Source organism: Dasypus novemcinctus, chromosome 6, assembly GCF_030445035.2.
Source record: "Dasypus novemcinctus isolate mDasNov1 chromosome 6, mDasNov1.1.hap2, whole genome shotgun sequence".
Lineage (NCBI taxonomy): Eukaryota > Metazoa > Chordata > Mammalia > Cingulata > Dasypodidae > Dasypus > Dasypus novemcinctus.
In genome coordinates, this window is record NC_080678.1 from 75915515 (window position 1) to 75934982 (window position 19468).

At 36.6% G+C, this 19468-nt stretch overlaps 2 protein-coding genes across 6 annotated transcripts in view; one reads left to right on the forward strand and one right to left on the reverse strand.

The window, feature by feature from the left end:
* Positions 1-19468, reverse strand: part of CTNNA3 (catenin alpha 3) — a 1802485-nt gene that overhangs the window by 1087858 nt on the left and 695159 nt on the right. The gene's annotated exons all lie outside the window — the stretch shown is intronic.
* LRRTM3 (leucine rich repeat transmembrane neuronal 3) overlaps positions 11166-19468 on the forward strand; it is a 190575-nt gene continuing 182272 nt past the window's right edge. Inside the window, exons 1-2 of one of the 2 annotated variants that reach the window (XM_004470504.4) lie at positions 11166-11754; positions 12073-13604. In XM_004470504.4, the coding sequence (XP_004470561.2) occupies positions 11751-11754; positions 12073-13604 (1536 nt within the window). In that variant the 5' untranslated portion in view covers positions 11166-11750. The remainder of the gene's footprint in view (positions 11755-12072; positions 13605-19468) is intronic. The other variant, XR_011649035.1, reaches the window with a different exon arrangement.

Genomic DNA, 19468 nt, shown 5'->3' on the forward strand with positions numbered 1-19468 from the left:
GCACGGGAAGTGTGGGCGGCGCCATTCCTGGGCAAGCTGCTCTTTCTTTTCGCGCTGGGCGGCTTTCCTCACGGGCGCACTCCTTGCGCGTGGGGCTCCCCCACGCGGGGGACACCCTTGCGTGGCAAGGCACTCCTTGCGCGCATCAGCACTGCGCATGGCCAGCTCCACACGGGTCAAGGAGGCCGGGGTTTGAACCGCCGACCTCCCATATGGTAGACGGACGCCCTAACCACTGGGCCAAAGTCCGTTTCCCAGGGATAATTTTTTAACAAATCAATTTTATTGATACATATTAATAAAGCATAAATCCATACAAACTGTACATGAGTGGTATTTGGGACAATTTTTAACTGAAAGAAAGCAAAATGTTGGATGGGCTTATTGTATATGGATGGTATATGATTGATGAGGCCTGCAACTGGGTCTTTGAGTAGATGGGGTCATACCTGATAGAATGAATATTCTTGGTTCCAATTTGCAATCAAGAAACCGGATCTAAGAAAATCAACTCAGTGTAAGAAGAGAGATGTCTTCCCTTTGACTAGAATTTGAAGAGTTCAGATGATTAGGATTGTATTCTTGTTGATGAATATTAGAGGAGATCAGTTCTTTGTTTAGTCAAGAAGGGAGAGAGCCCTGGAGTGGAACACATGCTAAAGGTGAATAATCTTCACTTTATGAATCATGTTCCTTTCCATGTTTATTTTCTTTGTTATCTCCTAAACTTAGTAGAATTTTGTTTAAATTTTCAGTTATGCTACTTGGTACAAGGAAGACAATCTGTCCACTTTTGGAATGAAGAGTTGAAGGGGGAGCAATGGCTTCCTGAAATCACCATAATGGGGTCAGTGGTGATCAATAAAAGATTCCAAGGGGAAGTGACATCTAAGGGGACGGATAAATCACATCAATTGCTCCCTTCTTGTTCTCAAATATTAACTTGTCAAAAAAGGGATTTCCTGACCACCCTAAACTGTCACTAGTCCTTAACCTTCATTATTTTTATTCACAGCCCTTATTACCACTTGACATTGTAATACGGCTAGGGTGTTTATTTTTCTGTCTTCTCTCATCCTTTCAATCAGTCTACGATTTTTATTTTTATTGTCTATCTCATTAGTGAGAATGCAAGTTCTCTGATGGTAGGCACTTGGTCTTATTCACAGTTGTAAACACAGCACCAAAACAGTGTAAAAGTTTAATAAATAGTTCTTAAATAAATAACATAATTCTCAATGCAGAACTATATAAAGGGGTTCAGAATTTTATTTTTATTAAAGAGTAGCATTTACTTCCAGGTACCAAGTCACTTTTTGCTTGAATCACAATTTGCCACATGGGGGCTCTGCTGTTAGACGCAAGATTTTCCTAAGCATTCCCATACAATCTTAAAGGAACTTCCCTAACAGGGATGGCCACAGTTCAGAACATTAACAATAGAAAGAAGGGTTCACCAGCCTGTCTTGAGAAAGTAATTTAATATAACATTAAGGACCCAGAGGCTCCCATTCGCCACTACTACACTGCAGGACATGACTTCTCTTTGAAATTTAATATCTCTTAGTGCTACAATCTGAAGTAAAGAATCATATTACTATTTCAGAAACAAAAATAGAACTAAACTATGGAATATCTGCTTCTTTTATGAATCAAGAATTCTATTAGTTTTTCCACTTGATGTTTTGCAGAATTTAATTCCTAAGGCTGATACATTTATCAGGAAGGCAAATTTTAAAATATATTATTGCACCCAACTATTATGCACAGTACTTCAAAAATATAATAGAACATTTTCTTTTAAAATTCTTGCTACATCAGAACTTATGTGAAATGAGTACTGCAAAATGTTTATTATGATACTATTTAAATGACATTGACTTTATATTCACAGCACAGCCAACAGGCAAAGTAAAACATCAAATATTAAGTCACAAATTTGCTTAAGAGTCTTTTACAGTTACTCTAAAACTCCTTTGTTCCACTGTGAGAAATAATAAGAATATTTGGGAATAAATTTATTTGGGACAATAAACTTTACAGTGTGACTCTGGTGCTAGAACTTCCTTCATGGAGTTTGTTCTAAATGAAAAGCTGGAAAACTAATTTCTCTCAGTATTAATGACTGCAAATGAATTTTGATTTCTATTTGATAGAACTTTTTTGAGACTCCATTAGAATACAACCTCAATATTAACACAAAAATTACTAAGTTTGTTTAGCAAGGAACAACATCAAGTAATTGCTTTTGCTGACTATGGGCTAAAAGGTAAGCATGATGGAAAGTGAAGAACAGAAATGCTGATAAATATGAATGTTAAACCAACATAGATTGACTGCACTTTACTGTTAATTTTTGTCCTCAAAGTTGCCAGTGGGCCCATTACTGAATTCCCTATAGTTTAGTTACCACAAAATAGAAATATGCATTTTTCTCCAAGCTCTAATTCCCATATTATTCAAAAGTTCTTCACATCTTAAATATGCTACCAGGAGTAAACAGACACCCAAGTATCCACTGGGGCTGGATACCCTGCCTAAATTTATGAATGCATTCTTGTTCAAAATATGTACCCTTAAAATTTACTCCTTACAAGTTGAATGACACCATCAGGAAGCCAACAGCCAAATGCAAAATATGGAATGAGCTAGAATCCAAATAATCTGGTAGTTCCAAAAACTGATGGCATTAAAAATAAAAGACAACTTTGAGCACAAAGAATGGCTACAATTAAAAAACATGAAAAATAAATGTTGGAAAGGATGCTAAGAAATTGGAACCATCATGCATTGTTGGTAGGGATGTAAAATGGTACAGCCATTGTGGAAAGCAATGTTTCAGTTCCTCAAAGGGTAACTATGGAACAATCATATGACCCAGCAATTCTGCTCCTAGGTCTATATAAAAAGAAATTGAAAACAGGGTCTCAGTTACTTGTATACTGCGTTAAACATTGGTATAGCAGCATACAGACAACAGTCAGAAGGTGGAAAGAACCCAACTGTCCATCAGCAGATGAGTGAATTGATAAAATATGGTATATATACCCAATGGAATATTATTCAGCCATAAGAAGAAATGAAGTTTTGCATATTGCTACAAAATGAATGAACTTTGAAAACATTATTCTGAATGAAATAAGCAACGCATACTGGAAAAAATATTATATGATTTCACTCATATGAAATATCTAGAAATAGAAAATTTATAGAGACAGAAGTAGCTTAGAGGTTACCAGGGAATGTGGGGAGGGGGCAAGTTGCTGCTTGATGGTTATAGAGTGTTCATAAATGTTTAACATTTTTAAAATAACAATAAAAGAGACTTTAAAGAAAGAAAACCAAATGCACTATGTGGGCTTTTTTTCAATCTTGATTTTAAAAAAGAACAATTTTTGGATCTTGCTAATTTTATTAAGTGTGCTAAGACTAGATAGTTAAATTAAAAGTCCTTATCAATTAGAAACACAAACTGAAATATATAACATAAGTAAAATTTCATGATGTACAGGATTTGCTTTTAAAATACTCCAGAAACCTTTTCTAAGCCAAACTCAGCATACAAATACATTATCTTTCCCCAGTGTGGGACATGACTCCCAGGGTTGAGCCTTCCTGGTACTGAGGGATTACTACCAAGCACCAACTAGCAATTCAACTGGAAAAAGACCTTGACCAAAAGGGGGAAAGGGTAAAGACAAATGCATTTATATGACTAAGAGACTTCAAAGTGAGTTGGGAGGTCATTCTAGAGGCTATGCTTATGCACATCTCAGCAAGAACTCATTGACAGCCAAAGTAAATATTGCCTCAAAGAGCAGAGACATCCAGACACTATAGGCAGGGTAGACAATTCAGGTGTTTGGTGCCCTGCTAGTGGGCCCTACTTTGAACTTATGCTCCCCAGTGTGACAGAGTTGGACTCAGTTGTGGTTTCCCTACACGTGACTCTTCTGCCCCTTCTATTTGAACCTACATTTGATAGGTGTACATCCAAGAGACTTAAATCTTTGGGCTGTCCACGTGCCAGCTAGGCCCTGAATCTCAACAGAGTTGCAATACCTATTCTACAGTTCATTGGACTAACCCAGGACAACTAACAAAGAGATGATGATGGACAATGACCATCCCAAGGAACAGAGAGATCTGCAACTGCAAGCAAGATAGTCCCATCCATCTGCCCCATGGGATCTAAGCCCTCTCTCAATTAGTGGTGGAGTGGGCATCACCATTCCAGAATCCTCAGGATTGGTGAAAGAAGATGAACTCGAATAGTCTTACTGGTATTCTAGTATAGACTTATTGTGATTTTAGCAATGAACTTTTATCATTGATGTGGAGGCAGTGGCCACTGGAAGTTCTGAGGGGAGGGAGAGGGAAAAACAGGTGTAATATGGACACATTTTCAGAGCTATGGGATTGTCCTGAATGACATTATAATGACAGATACAAGGCATTACATATCTTGTCATAATTTACAAAATTGTGCAGGAGAGCATTTAACTATAATCCATGCTTAGTGGCAATGCTCCAAATGCGTTTACCAACTGTAACAAATGTAACAAATGTAACAAATGTATGATACAAATGAAGAATGTTGTTAATGTGGGAAAATGTGGGAGAGTTTGGGAGCAGGACATATAGGAATCCCCTATATTTTTATGTAATGTTTATGTAATCTATGTTTCTTTAAAAAAATAAAAATAAAAAACTGTATTTAAAAAAAAAATACTCCAGAAAGAAAAAGGGTGCAGAGTTGGGGGAGGGGGAGTTGAGATAGACAAAGCAAAATTAGCAAAATATTGATACTTTTTGAAGTTATTCCATGCTCTCTAATGTTCTATAAATTTGAAAATTTGCCCTAAAATAAGATACATTATTATTTCCTTGAACTCATGTAGCCTTTCAGTTTCATGTTTTCCACTAAGGGTTATATTTTAAAAGTGTGTTATATTTCCCTACCCCAAAATTTAGCTTAGGGCTACCTCTGCAGGAAGTGACAGTGAGGAATGCTATAAAAATTGAGAATATGGATTGATGCTGCTTCCTAAATAAATCATCAGATATAGTGGAGGGGAATCAGTTGGATAAACTTTCATGGTCTCATTCACTTGAATTTGCCTCTTTCCAAAAAGACACTGATAAACTATTTAATGGTCAGATTTGTAACCTACTTCATCCATTTATCTAAGTCAGAGATGTTTACTCACAACCATACATAACCAGAGAGGGTTTTAATGGAACCCTTGAAGCAAGCAGATAGAAACCAAGGATATTTCAGAGAAGTGCATATTTACAAATGTTGAAATGTATATGAATATTTTAACCAACCAAAATTAATGAAAATTGTTGCCACAATTGTAGGGAATATAGGCATTCTGGCAACCCTTTTATTTGATATGAGATTTAAGTCACAAACATGAAGCTCTTTTCAATATCTAGATCAAATAAATTTTCTGATGAAAGCACTTTGAGTAAAACAGAGTGACATCAATGTATACTGTATGATAAATGGCAGTGGTATTGACACTGTAGTGGGAAGGAAATACTGATGATTTCTTAAATAATATTCATTAATTCTGACCTGTCCCTGGTCATGTTAGTAAGCCTTGGCATATTTTATTCCAGTATATGTTCATGAATCTAGATAGAATCAAAGAAAAATTAATTTTCTCATAGGTATTCTGATTGCAGAAATATTTATATTACTTTTATAGTTTACAATGTACCTTCATGAAAGTTATGGAAATTTATTCTAGGTCAAACACTTAGAAATTCCTAAGGCAGGTTTATAGCCCCATTTCACAGATGAGCAAACTGAAATCCTGAGAAATTTGTCCAGAATCAGGTCTAAGTTCTGTCAACTGCTACCTACAATTAATGATAAATGTTTTCTAAATTATTCTAAAAAGATACTTTGCATTCACTGAATTTATATTCTAGAATATTAGTTCAAATGTTCCTATAACTGATCTTAATGTAATTTTCAATTTCCTTCAAAGTTTTTGGCTCCATTGCTCTCCAAGTTCACATGCAAAGATGCTGGTTCCATCTAGGCTTTCTGAATAGAATACCATGTTGCTATTGCCTCAGGTCTAATTTTGCTAATCATTTTATAACTTTCTGTTTTACAAATGTATGATAGCTTTAAAATATTTTAAAATAAATTACAGTATCTAGAGGACATATCAAAAAGAAGGTTTTAAAAATTAAAGTCTCATAAAATTGAATAAAAGTGAGCCAAATTTGGACATTTTAAATGTGTTGAACTTCTGATCTTACTCCCCAAACCTGATCTACAGAAGCAGTTGATGGCTTCAACATCCTTCCAGTTGCTAAACCAATAAAGCTAGGAATCAACCTTAACTCTTTTTCTCATACTTCCACTTCTAATCCATTAGGAAAATAGTATTGACTTTCCTAAAAATAAATCCAGAATCTAGTGAATTCTTACCATTTCCATTGCTGCCACTCTGGTCCAAGCCACCCATCATCTCTCTACTGGATTATCTCTTTAATGGCCTCCCTGCTTCTACCTTTTCCCCTTTAAAGGCTATCCCCAACACAGCAGTGAGAAGGATCCTTTAAATAGGTGTAAATTAATCCTATCTTTACACAAAATCTTGAGTTTGTTCCTCATTTCTCCAGAACAAAGCTAAAGTTTTTACAGTGGCATATAAAACCCTTCATGAACCAGTATATAGTCTTCTCTGACTTTATCTCCAACTACACTGCCCTTTATTCTCTCTGTTCTCCACTCATTGAATCAATGATTCACTTCTACCTTAGGACCTTTGCACTGGCTATTCCTCAGATCTTAAGGGCAAACAACCTCACCTCCTTCAAGGGTTTGCTCAGGCTGCTTTCTTAACGGCCATAACCATCCTATTTAAAATTTCAACCCACCCCATCTCTGACACTCCCAATCTGCCTTACCCTTATTTTTCTCTTTTCTATAGTAGTTACTGACTGTATGCATCAGCCAGTGAGTACTGATGCAAAGTACCAGAAATCTGTTGGCTTTTATAAAGGGTATTTATTTGGGGTAAAAGCTTACAAGGCACTAAAAAGTCCAACTCAAGGTTATGTTCTCACCAAAGGCAGTTGTTATGTGTTGAAGCAAGATGGTTGCAGATCTCTGTGAGGATTCAGCCTTCCTCTCTATCAGCTACAGGCTGGCATAGGACTTGTTTGTTTCCAGGCCTTCTCAGCTCCTCAGCTGCTCTGTTCTCTTCACAAGGTCAGCAGTAAACTATCAGGCAAATGGTTCTTCTCTCTCCAGGCTTTAGCAGTTTGAGCCCTCTCCTTTCTGTCACATGGCAGTACCGAAATAACCAAGTTCTCTCCTCTTCCATGTGTCTTCCTGAGTGAGCACCCCTTTATATAGCCCATCAAGGGGGTGGGGACTCAACCTGAGTGAGGCCCTACTGACATGGTTGAATCAAAAGCCCTAAATTGATTTTATCAAGTAAACTTAATACCTTTGAATTTAATACAACCGAAGAGTATCACACCCAGATGAACAGACCAGTTTAAAACATAATCTTTCTCCATTTTGGGATTCATAAATGTCAAACTGCCACACCACCTTTACTATATATGTTTATTTTTCATTGTCTGTCTTACTGTTTTAGAACGTAAGCTCCAGAAGGACAGGTATCTTTGTTTCACTAATGTATTCGAAATGCCTAGAAGAATGCCTAGTACATAGTAAGTGCTCAAACTACATATTTGTAAAGTGAATGAAAACTCTGAGTCCATCCCACTATTAAGGTACAACCTGTTTAAGTCCTGATTTTCTAAGATTATTTTTGGCAATTTAGTCTCATACTGAAATGAAATTTGGCATTATATACTGAGATTGCATTTATTTACCCCATTTAAACAATGTATGTTTAACTCTGTGGAGTACTACAAGTGCAAATAAAAGAAAAAGTCTTTAGCTACATGACAATGTGTTTTATAATTGTATAAATCATTAAGGTCCTAGATATATTGGGGAAATTTAACTTGTCAGGTATTTATGATTATTTCTGTATGTGGCACTAAGAAGTTGCTAAATACATAATGTAATATAATTTTGCTTCTATTGAAAAGGAAATCTAATAATCAGTTTATTCTAGTCAAGCAGTAAAAGGAGATAAACTTTAAAAAGTCAGGAAATAATTTCTCTTCTAGCCTAATAGATAGTCCTCCCTTTTCTGGATCTTCATGCCCTAAACCAGGACAGACCTGGTGGTAATGACAGTTTAAGGGCTAAAGCTAAGGTAGGGGGGCACCCAGAGTGCCTGGAGACAGACACAATCTAATTGGTTACTGATTGCCTTCTAGGAGGAGACCAGGGATTGGTATTAAGAGTAAACATCAATGAAGAGATCCAAAGGGTGAGTGTGATGTCAGAACTATGGGGCAAGACAAGATCAAGAGTCAAGGTGACAAGAAAAAGTCTGAAAAGTAAGGGCAAAGAATATAACACAACAGAGAATATTATTTCCCATAAATAATCTGCAAAACTCATAAGAAAAGCAGAGTGAGAGAATTATGTTCTGCATAGATTCCTCTGTCCTTCTGTCACCAAGGAGTGAAGGAAGATAAAGAGCACAAACCTGATAGATCTTTCAGCCATCCTAGAGCAGGCCTCTGCAACTGCCAGGCAAAATAAACATCATGAAGACCACTTCCCAAAGGGAAGAAGAGAGAGTGATGAGAAAAAACAGAGGCTTTCAAGCAACAAAGATATGAGAAAACTGAAGGGGTTATAAATTGGATCCTCTTTTGTATTTTTCGAGAAATGCAAGTGATAAAGGCTCAAGGTGTTATACTTCTGTAATGTGCCATGGTGAGTATTCAAAAGCACATTTTTGTTTTCATGAAATTTACAGTCTAATTTTATATATTTATGTTTTATATTTATAAATTTAAAATTACTTTATAAAATTATTTTTAAATTTATAAAGGCAAGTGATGTCTACATGAAAAGCTAAGATTTCCTGCTAACAAAGGTTTTCCCACCTTTCAAGTTTCTTGCTTTCACTCACATTCTTTAAGAACACTTCCTCCAAAACCATATCCAATGTCACCAGCCAAGGAAATCTGAGTGATCAATCCCATGTACACAAAACCAATATTACATAATCAGTAACCCTCATGGACATGTATTTATTATAAATATTTATTAAGCATTTATTATGAGCCAGGTGCTGCTGTAGGTATTAGGGAAACTGAAGTAGACATAAGATTTACATCCTAGTGTCATAAATTTGTATTCTCTCTCTTCCCCCTTGGAGAAAATTCATTATTTTTAATCATTCCCTTACAGTGAGTTTCTTAAACCCAGTTGCCCATCAATCTGTTGAAAAGCATCCCCTACTCCATCCCACTGAATCATAATCCATATTTTTAATAGGTTTTTTAGGTACTTTAGATGCATTCATAGCTACTACCTAAGGAATTGATGATTTTTGCTGGACTCTTACTGTAGGACCTTTTGATTATCTTGAACTAATTTTTACCAAACTTCTCATCCTTGGAAAATATGAAAGCTCTCCAAGGTTTTCCAAAGCCAATTCAATTACATAACCTAGCAAGGTAAACTTTTAAAAGAAGTATACCATTTAGTTTTATGTAAATGGTCATCTCTATCATCATATGGGGCAGATGTTACCATGTTCTGCCTTGTGGAAGTACAAAATCAAGCATTAACTACTAGTCATGGTCCATAGAACGAAAAGATTATTCTAATGGTAGAGTTGAGAAGATGGGAATTTAGGAAGGTTTCTTATCAACGAAGGCAAAACTAAGTCTCAGAAATACACAGAATACAATAATAAAAGATTTTCATTAAAGTAATTCTTTGTGAATTTATGACAATCAGTATAGTCAATATTCATTACTAACGAACATACAGCACCATCTTGGGAAAAAATGCTATCAATTTGATATTATTCAAAGACCTAACACATGCTTATGATCTGCCATGCACTGTTCTAAGTACCTTACAGATATTAGATGACTTAATCCTCAAAACATGTCTGTGGATTTTATCATCATGCCCATTTAGCAGATGAGAAACTGAGGAAAACAAAAGGTAAATAGTTCATATACCTATTTAAGAACCTCAGAGCAAAGCAGCATATATAACCCTAGTCTATGAAGCAAGAATTTATTGATTACAGTTTCCCTGCCCTAATCCCTTAATCTCACTTGGCTCATTTTTTAAATTAGGATAATAATGTCACTGAAACATCTAGTGGTTAAATGATGGTGGTTTGCATCAGTGGTCATCTAGTGGTTAGGGGTTAAGGCACAAGAGTGAGTGAGTCTGAATTTCAGCCCTACCCTTTGCTGGCTATATGGTTTTGACTGAGTTACCTCCCCACATCTCAGTGTCCTCAGTTTTAAAATGGAGATTATAATGGGACTATTGTTTAAAGATAAAACAAAATAGTCCATTTAGAACACTTAAGAAGTAAGCCAATGAATATTATTAGTATAATGAAAAGCAACAGTAATAAACTGAGAACCAAAAGATCCCTTGATCCTTCTACTAGCACTAAGAATGGATAATTTCTCCTCTAATTAAAAAGAAATTTGACAACAACCAAAATAACAAGCCAAGCAATAGGCCATAAAGCCAATTACGTATTTTGTGAGAAAAACAGAAAAGTTATCAGATCCATTTAAATATATGTCATTAGTTATCCCCTTTTTTCCAAAATGTGTATACTCTAGCATCCTGAGACACCTCGCGTAATATAATGACTGTGACTCCAAGAGATCAAAGGGTTGGGCAGTTAATGCTTCTCCGTGAAAAGCTTGATAATTCATTTTATAAATTTCAGTTCAAAGCCTACGTTGAGGTTAAGAAAAATTGGCATACAGTCTGTGAACTTAATATCAGGCTCCTGAAAAACTCTGGGCAGCACATGTTTAGCGATTAAGGGGACACAAACAATAAAGACATTGCCAAATTGTAAAACACGACTTGGAAATTACAGAAAATGTTGCTAGTTATTGATTACGGTGACCATTCAGGTCCTATTGAGCCACCCAAAAGAATCATTCATTTTCCAGCAGAGCCTGCTCATTTGCAAGATAAAAGAGAGACATTTCTGCACATGCCCATAATGTTCTTCGCCACTGGGGGCAGCTTTACATAAGACTGCATTCACTAAAACCAAAGCAACAGTCCGAGCAGCTTTCAGAATGACAGTCTGCAGAAGTGAGCTGAGCGTGTGCGCGATACGCAGCTCTCTTGCCTTCTGGGCTCCAACGCAGCTCTCTGGCTGAACTAGGCGCTCACCACGAGAACTGCTGGGCTATGGAATACAGATGTGGCCGCTCAGGTAGCCCCACGTTGCCTGGAGGGATACATCATGCTTTCTGATAAGAAGAAATTGTAGAAGCCAGTTTTGTTGTTGTTGTTTTTTAACCAACACCCCCCCCCCCGCCAAAAAAAAAAAAAACTGTAAAGATGCAAAAACGTAATATCCATGAAGATCCTATTACCTAGGAAGATTTTGATGTTTTGCTGAGAATCCGGTGTCGGAATTTATTTGTTCTTGGAGTGTTCTGCGTGGCTGGCAAAGAATAATGTTCCAAAATCGGCCCATCTCCCAAGGGGTCCAATTTTTCTTCCTGGGTGTCAGCGAGCCCTGACTCACTACAGTGCAGCTGACAGGGGCTGTCATGCAAGTGCCCCCCTAAGCCAAAGCAAAGGACCTAAGGACGACCTTTGAACAATACAAAGGATGGGTATGTTTTGTCATTTTTCTTATTCTTTAAAAAAATCTCTAGTCTGCCTTAATTATTTTAGAGATTACCTTGCTCTGCTCTAAGACTGTAAATTCAATTGCTTAATGGACTCATTCCTTGCTTAACTAGTAAAACAAATCCCTTAATCCCTAAAGACAGTTTTCTTTAAATTACAAAGAGATGATATTAGATATTAAATGTTGTTATCTAGATTTAAATTTTTTAAAAAATGAAAGTATATGCCTATTTTTACCTGATTAAAAAATAAATGAATTCTTTTTTAGGGGGATAACTTTTCTAAGTTGTTTTTATTTCCAGGTTTCAATGTAATTAGGCTACTGAGCGGATCAGCTGTAGCACTGGTTATAGCCCCCACTGTCTTACTGACAATGCTTTCTTCTGCTGAACGAGGATGCCCTAAGGGCTGTAGGTGTGAAGGCAAAATGGTATATTGTGAATCTCAGAAATTACAGGAGATACCCTCAAGTATATCTGCTGGTTGCTTAGGTTTATCTCTCCGCTATAACAGCCTCCAAAAACTTAAGTATAATCAATTTAAAGGGCTCAACCAGCTCACCTGGCTATACCTTGACCATAATCATATCAGCAATATTGACGAGAACGCTTTTAATGGAATACGCAGACTCAAAGAGTTGATTCTGAGCTCCAACAGAATCTCCTATTTTCTTAACAATACCTTCAGACCAGTAACAAATTTACGGAACTTGGATCTGTCCTATAATCAGCTGCATTCTCTGGGATCCGAACAGTTTCGAGGCTTGCGGAAGCTGCTGAGTTTACATTTACGGTCCAACTCCCTGAGAACCATCCCTGTGCGAATATTCCAAGACTGCCGCAACCTGGAACTTTTGGACCTGGGATATAACCGGATCCGAAGTTTAGCCAGGAATGTGTTTGCTGGCATGATCAGACTCAAAGAACTTCACCTGGAGCACAATCAGTTTTCCAAGCTCAACCTGGCCCTTTTCCCAAGGTTGGTGAGCCTTCAGAACCTTTACTTGCAATGGAATAAAATCAGTGTCATAGGACAAACCATGTCCTGGACCTGGAGCTCATTACAAAGGCTTGATTTATCAGGCAATGAGATTGAAGCTTTCAGTGGACCTAGTGTTTTCCAGTGTGTTCCCAATCTGCAGCGCCTCAACCTGGATTCCAACAAGCTTACATTTATTGGTCAAGAGATTCTGGATTCTTGGATATCCCTCAATGACATCAGTCTTGCTGGGAATATATGGGAATGCAGCAGAAATATTTGCTCCCTGGTAAACTGGCTGAAAAGTTTTAAAGGTCTGAGGGAGAATACAATTATCTGTGCCAGTCCCAAAGAGCTGCAAGGAGTAAATGTGATTGATGCAGTGAAGAACTACAGCATTTGTGGCAAAAGTACTACGGAGAGGTTCGATCTAGCCAGGGCTCTCCCAAAGCCAACGTTTAAACCCAAGCTCCCCAGGCCGAAGCATGAGAGCAAGCCCCCTTTGCCCCCCACAGTGGGAGCCACACAGCCCAGCCCAGAGACCGATGCTGACACGGAGCACATATCTTTCCACAAAATCATTGCTGGGAGCGTGGCCCTTTTCCTGTCTGTGCTTGTCATCTTGCTCGTTATCTACGTGTCATGGAAGCGGTACCCTGCCAGCATGAAGCAGCTGCAGCAGCGCTCCCTCATGCGAAGGCACAGGAAGAAGAAAAGACAGTCCCTAAAGCAAATGACTCCCAGCACCCAGGAATTTTACGTAGATTATAAACCCACCAACACGGAGACCAGCGAGATGCTGCTGAATGGGACGGGACCCTGCACCTATAACAAATCAGGCTCCAGGGAGTGTGAGGTATGAACAATTGTGATAAAAGCGCTCTTAAAAGCTGAGAGATAAGTGGTGCTTTATTGAACTCTGGTGACTATAAAGGGAACATGGTGTCCCCCTCCCCTCTCCTTACCTCTCCCTTTCCTTTTGCTGGCAAGGTCCTTCCCTGTCAGTTTTAGTACATTCATAATCCCAGCTCTTTTACTCTCACACATAATAAACCCACTGAAATTGAAATACCAAAATCAATGTGAAACTTGACCTATGGTTTAACGTAATGCTTATTATATAAGACTTCTTTCAGATTCCATTAATGTTACACTTTTTTTTTTAAGATAAAACTTCTTTCCTAAATAATCCCCCATAACTGCTGGTTATCTCCCTTGGGTAGAAGAAAACCTGTGGTTCTAGAAGATTTATAGTTGATTGGTGAAACAAGAAAAAAAGTGAATGATCCCAGGTACTCAGGAGCTTGAAGCAATTCAAGGAGATGACTTGATCATAGGAAATTTTAGAGACATAGAAATTTTACAATGTCTGGCTTAAAACAAAAATTGCAGGGACCTACCAAAAGATGGTGCTGGGTTAAAGGAGCACCATGAGAAGTTTCCAGAGGGGTTTGAAATACAATAAGGCAAACCTTGGGGAAGGGGCTGAAGAGTAAAATGCTGCAAGTAGACAACTGAAAAGGGTAAGGAAATGGTAAAAACAAAAAGTTTTGGACTTGTATTCTTGTCTCTGAAACCCATCTCTATAAAATCAGACTAGAGGTTTCACAGTCAATTTTTTCTAGCCTGTATATTTCAAATAAATAAATAGCCAAGAGGCAAATTTGATGAGGCAGATTTCTCTATTGCTGCTCCTTGTTAGGGAGTTCTCAGAAACGAAGCTTGCAAATGGGAAGGCAGTTTGCTATATGCAAGTGGCTGGGAGCTAACCAGAATTTCCCTTTCCAGCTCATTCAAAGACCCTAATGTAGTCAGAAGAATCATTAGCTCTGTCTTGTTCTTCTGTTTGGGATTTGTCAGGCTGTCCTGTTGTGTTCCATTATGTGACCCGCACACACCAGTCCCTATAGACTGGCGCTTCATTCAGAGGCTTAAAGAAAACACATTCCAAGACATGCTTTCCCCCAACAGCCTCAATGGAAAGGATGATTTTGATAACACCTTAATAAATGTATAAAATAAATCTTAGAGGATAAAAGACCAACCCTATGGTAGTTGTCTTTTGCTTTCCTACTGCTGACATCACAGTGTCCCTATGTTTATCTGTATCATGAACTCATCTGTCAGTCCAATTCTGTACAGACCCTGTTGGCAATCTGCAAGCTGCGTGCATGTTTTTATGTCACTGGTTAAAGTTTATTGACTGCAGCACAAATATCGTAGCCTCTGTATTTAAGTAACTTTGACCACAGCTCATTAAGATTTTAGAGGAATATCTTTAGTCTGTATTCTCTTTCATCCTCCAAAATGAACAGTTCTATTATAGGAGCTAAAATCAGGAATTGCAGCATTTAGGCTGTCTTATTTAATTGGCTTGCCAAGCCCCACATCTTTAACCATTTCCCTGTTCTTTCAAAACAGAATTGCTGCAGCAGAAAAGAAAAAGTGAATGGCTATTTTAACCAGCATTTTTATATAGTTTGGAGGCTTTTCATATGCTGAAAGGAAGAATCTAGGGAAGCCACCATGAAATATAATTGGAAGGAAGCCAGATTATAAATATCACACGTTCATAAGTAATAAAGAAAAATAAACATTTAAAATGGATTTCTCAAGGATACTTTTATTTTATTAAATCTTAAAATAGATGCCAGTTCAGAAAAGTATCATTTTACAGTATTTTAGCCTATGAATAATTATGCATATACATATACTAATGGAAAAGAGTCACATATTCCCAATTGATTAAGAACACAAATACTTCCTTATAGTACTATGAACTGGATGACTGAGCCTACTGTGATGTTTTTCACTGAAGCTGTAATTTTACATTTTTCATAAAATGTCAGTAAATAACATATTCCATCTAAAAAAGAAATTCTCTTTGATCAACCTCATTTTTATCTGTACTAAAGATGATTGTACTAATTAAATGCAGCATTAAACTGAAAAAGCCCATTTCTATTCTTTGACTTGACCTTCTGCCTAATTTGTCATGGATACCAAATATATTTAGGCAAAGCATAATTATATCTTGTATATTCTTTCTTGCAAGTTCTCAATGCTGTGGTGCTGCTAGTTCATTTAAAATATGCTTTCTTTATTGAACAGTGTTTCTAAAATTTAGAGCCACTGGCGAGTGAAATAATCTTAAAATAAGATTAAATGAATGGCCAGTAGTTTCAAGGCTGTCATTTTTCAAGGCTTAAATTTGTAATTACTTATAAATTTAATAATAAATAAGAACCAAGATAAAATCCCTGAGATTTTTTATTTAGGACATGAAATTACCAAAAAAAAAAAGTTATTTTCCCCCTTTGGGGATGAAGCTTCTCTAGTTCCCAGTAACTTCTGAGTACCAACAAACAGTTCTTGTGAGTTAAATAACTAGTCCTCCATTGAAATTTAACCAAGTCAACTGGTTGTTGCCATCACCCCCATCCCCATGGAAATTTCTGAACTATATACCATAAATCTATTCTCATAATTCTTTCTAAAGTACTGCATATTAGATAAATATAACTAAGATAGAGTTTTTCAGTGCAAATTTATGTGAAATGTCTGAATTCCCTCAAAGATGACAGCGGTTAAACAGTCTGACCTGTTGAACTATACATCAGAGACACAGAATGGACTCAGTCAGTAACTTTGAATGCTTTACCCGAACAGAGAGGAAATGGAGTTTGGTCTCTTTGAACTGCATGTACTCCCCCACTCTCGGTTTTTATTAGGCCTAATACACACAGTGCTACCGTAGCATGGAGTTACTAATCCCAGTGCCACAGTCTTCTAAGGAATATTAATGCAAAATAGAGTCATTTTAAATGAGTTTTTATTTTCCAAGGATATACTATTACATCTCTTCAAAGAATTTAAACCATTTTTACTTAATTTGGTGTGTCAACTACCTAAGTAGATAAACAGGCCGTAAACTGTATTTCTGTGGAGCAGCAGTGACCTCCAGTGGCCGATTATATTAACCGCAGTCATTCATATGAATACTGAATACTCATGTAAATGTGCTTTACCACATGTATTTTTAAATTTGTACATCAGATTTGAATTTCACTTAGTTCATTTCCCCTGGAACCATAATTATAATGTAATTTTTGAATGCTTTATTTCACACAGTGACTTTTCTAGCAATGCCAGAACACAGGCCATTAAAATGGGTACCAAGAGCTAGAAATTAGCATCCAAAGATGAAAAGCAAGTAATAATGCGATAAGAATAGATAAGAAATATTTTCAGAGTATTTATATGAATTGCTGGTGGTCAAATATACTGACATTTGTGTTAATGGGTTAAATATTGTCTGTTGGCAGTTTAGTGAAATATAATGTAATTTAGGTTGTGGAAAACAAATTTCAATATTAATATTGAAAGAATCAATGTCAGTTGTCCACAGGTCAGTAGGAATACGTGTGCTATCAAGTTAGGGAGGCCTGATCTTCCAGCTTCAGAACTAATGACCTGTGCTTTGCCCCGGTGCTCCATCCCTCCCCTCTCCTTTTCAGCCAGCTGAACACTGGTTCTATTAGGCTCTCTGACAATGATGTTACAGTCTAAGAGGTGATGATTCATGGATAATTAAATTATGCTCTCCTTCTGGGGAAGGATAATGCAGAGTCAAATTTGTGGATTTGGCAAGGGTTTTTTTAGGATGTTGTAGGTGCATGAGGTATCTTCTCTTCCCTTGACATTTACCAAGAAGAGAACTTCAAATAGTTTATTTAAAGTGTGGATTAGACTAGCATCAAAAAGAAGCATCAGGCCACGAAGTCTAAGATAAAACGAGTTTCTGAATTGACAAATGAGAATTGAGACGTAGAAAATGAAAATTTCAAAAACTGTTATGCTTCTTCTATACCCTTTTCCTTTGAGTCTCATTAGAATCTGATTCTGTAGCAAATACATGGTGTTTTGCTATGCTTGTATTCTCCTAGTTGCCTACACTAAAAATCAGAGGCAGTGGGCAAATACTGTGAGCAGGAAAACTAAAATCAGTAAACTGAATGACAAATATTATTAGAAAAAGAATTGATGGAAGTTATATAGCTTTTGAAAGTTTGTGTATTAAATGGTTTTTGAAAATTAATAAAAAATAATACTCAGATGAAAGTGACTGTTTTCCTAATCGTAATGGGCTACAGAATGAAAGTCTCCTTAATCACTGGTGATTTTTAGTTGGATAATTGGATAGAATACAATAAAAATATTACATAAATCTAAAAACCAGTTTCAGTTATTTTTATTGGAGGGAAATATTACAGCCCATGTATGGAAATTATAGACTTTATATATAAAGAACTAAATTTAAGTTTCTCTGATGCTTGTTAAGTGATAATGGGCAAATAGCTTTTCTGAAACTGAAATTGTCCATCTGTAAAATGGGCACATATTATTGACTTTACATGGTTATTGTAGGGACCAAATGTGAAAAGTACCTTGCAAACTCTAAAATAGCAACACACTCTTCTTTTCAAAGAGCATTTATTGAAGTATTCAGCAATGTCTGCTGGTGTTCTGTGTTTGTTCTGGTCAAAAAGAAACCACTAACTCTGTTATTGAAGCCCAAACTCATTTTCCATTAAAATGAATCCTGAAACTTGGCAGAAACTTTAGAACTTAATATGTCTTTCACCTTTGTCTTCCATAAAAACACATGTCCTACCACAAATGTTATCCAAGCCTAGGATCTTATCAATAGTGATCACAAGCTACAATAGACACGAAATAAGTGAAGACACTAACTAGAGAATACCAAATCGAAATCTTATCAAACTAAATAAAAATTCCTGTATCCCAAATCAGATCAGTATAGCAAGAGCTATACTGCATCTTGTCTCCCGTACCACTGTTTTGAACACTTCTTGACTTTGTACTAGATAAATATAAGGCTACAAGGCAAGACAACATCATTATCTAGAAAAGGTTGACTGCTCAAAACAAATTACATTGCGATTAACATGCATCTATGTATCAATCACATGACATCTCTCTTTCCCTTTTCCAGAGAAAGACTATCGAAAATCTCCTTAGTACAAAGATTACTATTGGCTTTATATATATGAAGTATAGTCATTAAAAATCACTAAATTACAAAAACAAAAAACAAACAAAAAAAACAATAACAAAAAGCCCGTAGTATAGAGGTACAAGGGCTTTCTTTAATGTGCAATAACCTATTAGTGTATGCAAAATTAAGTAATTAAGACTTCTCTCTGTCGGCCTTTCATCAAAAAATGACCAACACAATCACAGATCTCTCTCCTTTGGAAGTAACTGGGCCTACCAAGTAGGAGATATCAGGTATATTCCCAAATTCTTAGAATTTATGTAATCATAACCAATTCTTAGCTAGGTTTCTATGAAATCTCTAAACTGCAAAAAAGAGGATAATAGGTTTTCAGGGGAAAAAGCATTTGTGAATTTCATGTTGTTTTAACTTCATAGGGTCATAGTTGGGTGCTCTTGTGTTATGTCTCCTGAACATCTGAGAATTCTAGGGACATGGAGAGAAAAAGAATATCTCGGTCTTGCTGCAAAATCAAGCAAAAGCAATCTATTTAACACCTGTATTTTCTAATAACCAAAACTCCATATGCAATAACAATCTACATTACTGGGAAAAGAAAGGAAAAGAAAAGAAAGATTTCCATTTTATCCTATCCAGCAAGTGTTCTAGCAAAAACTGATAACCCTTGACCATTCTCTGTA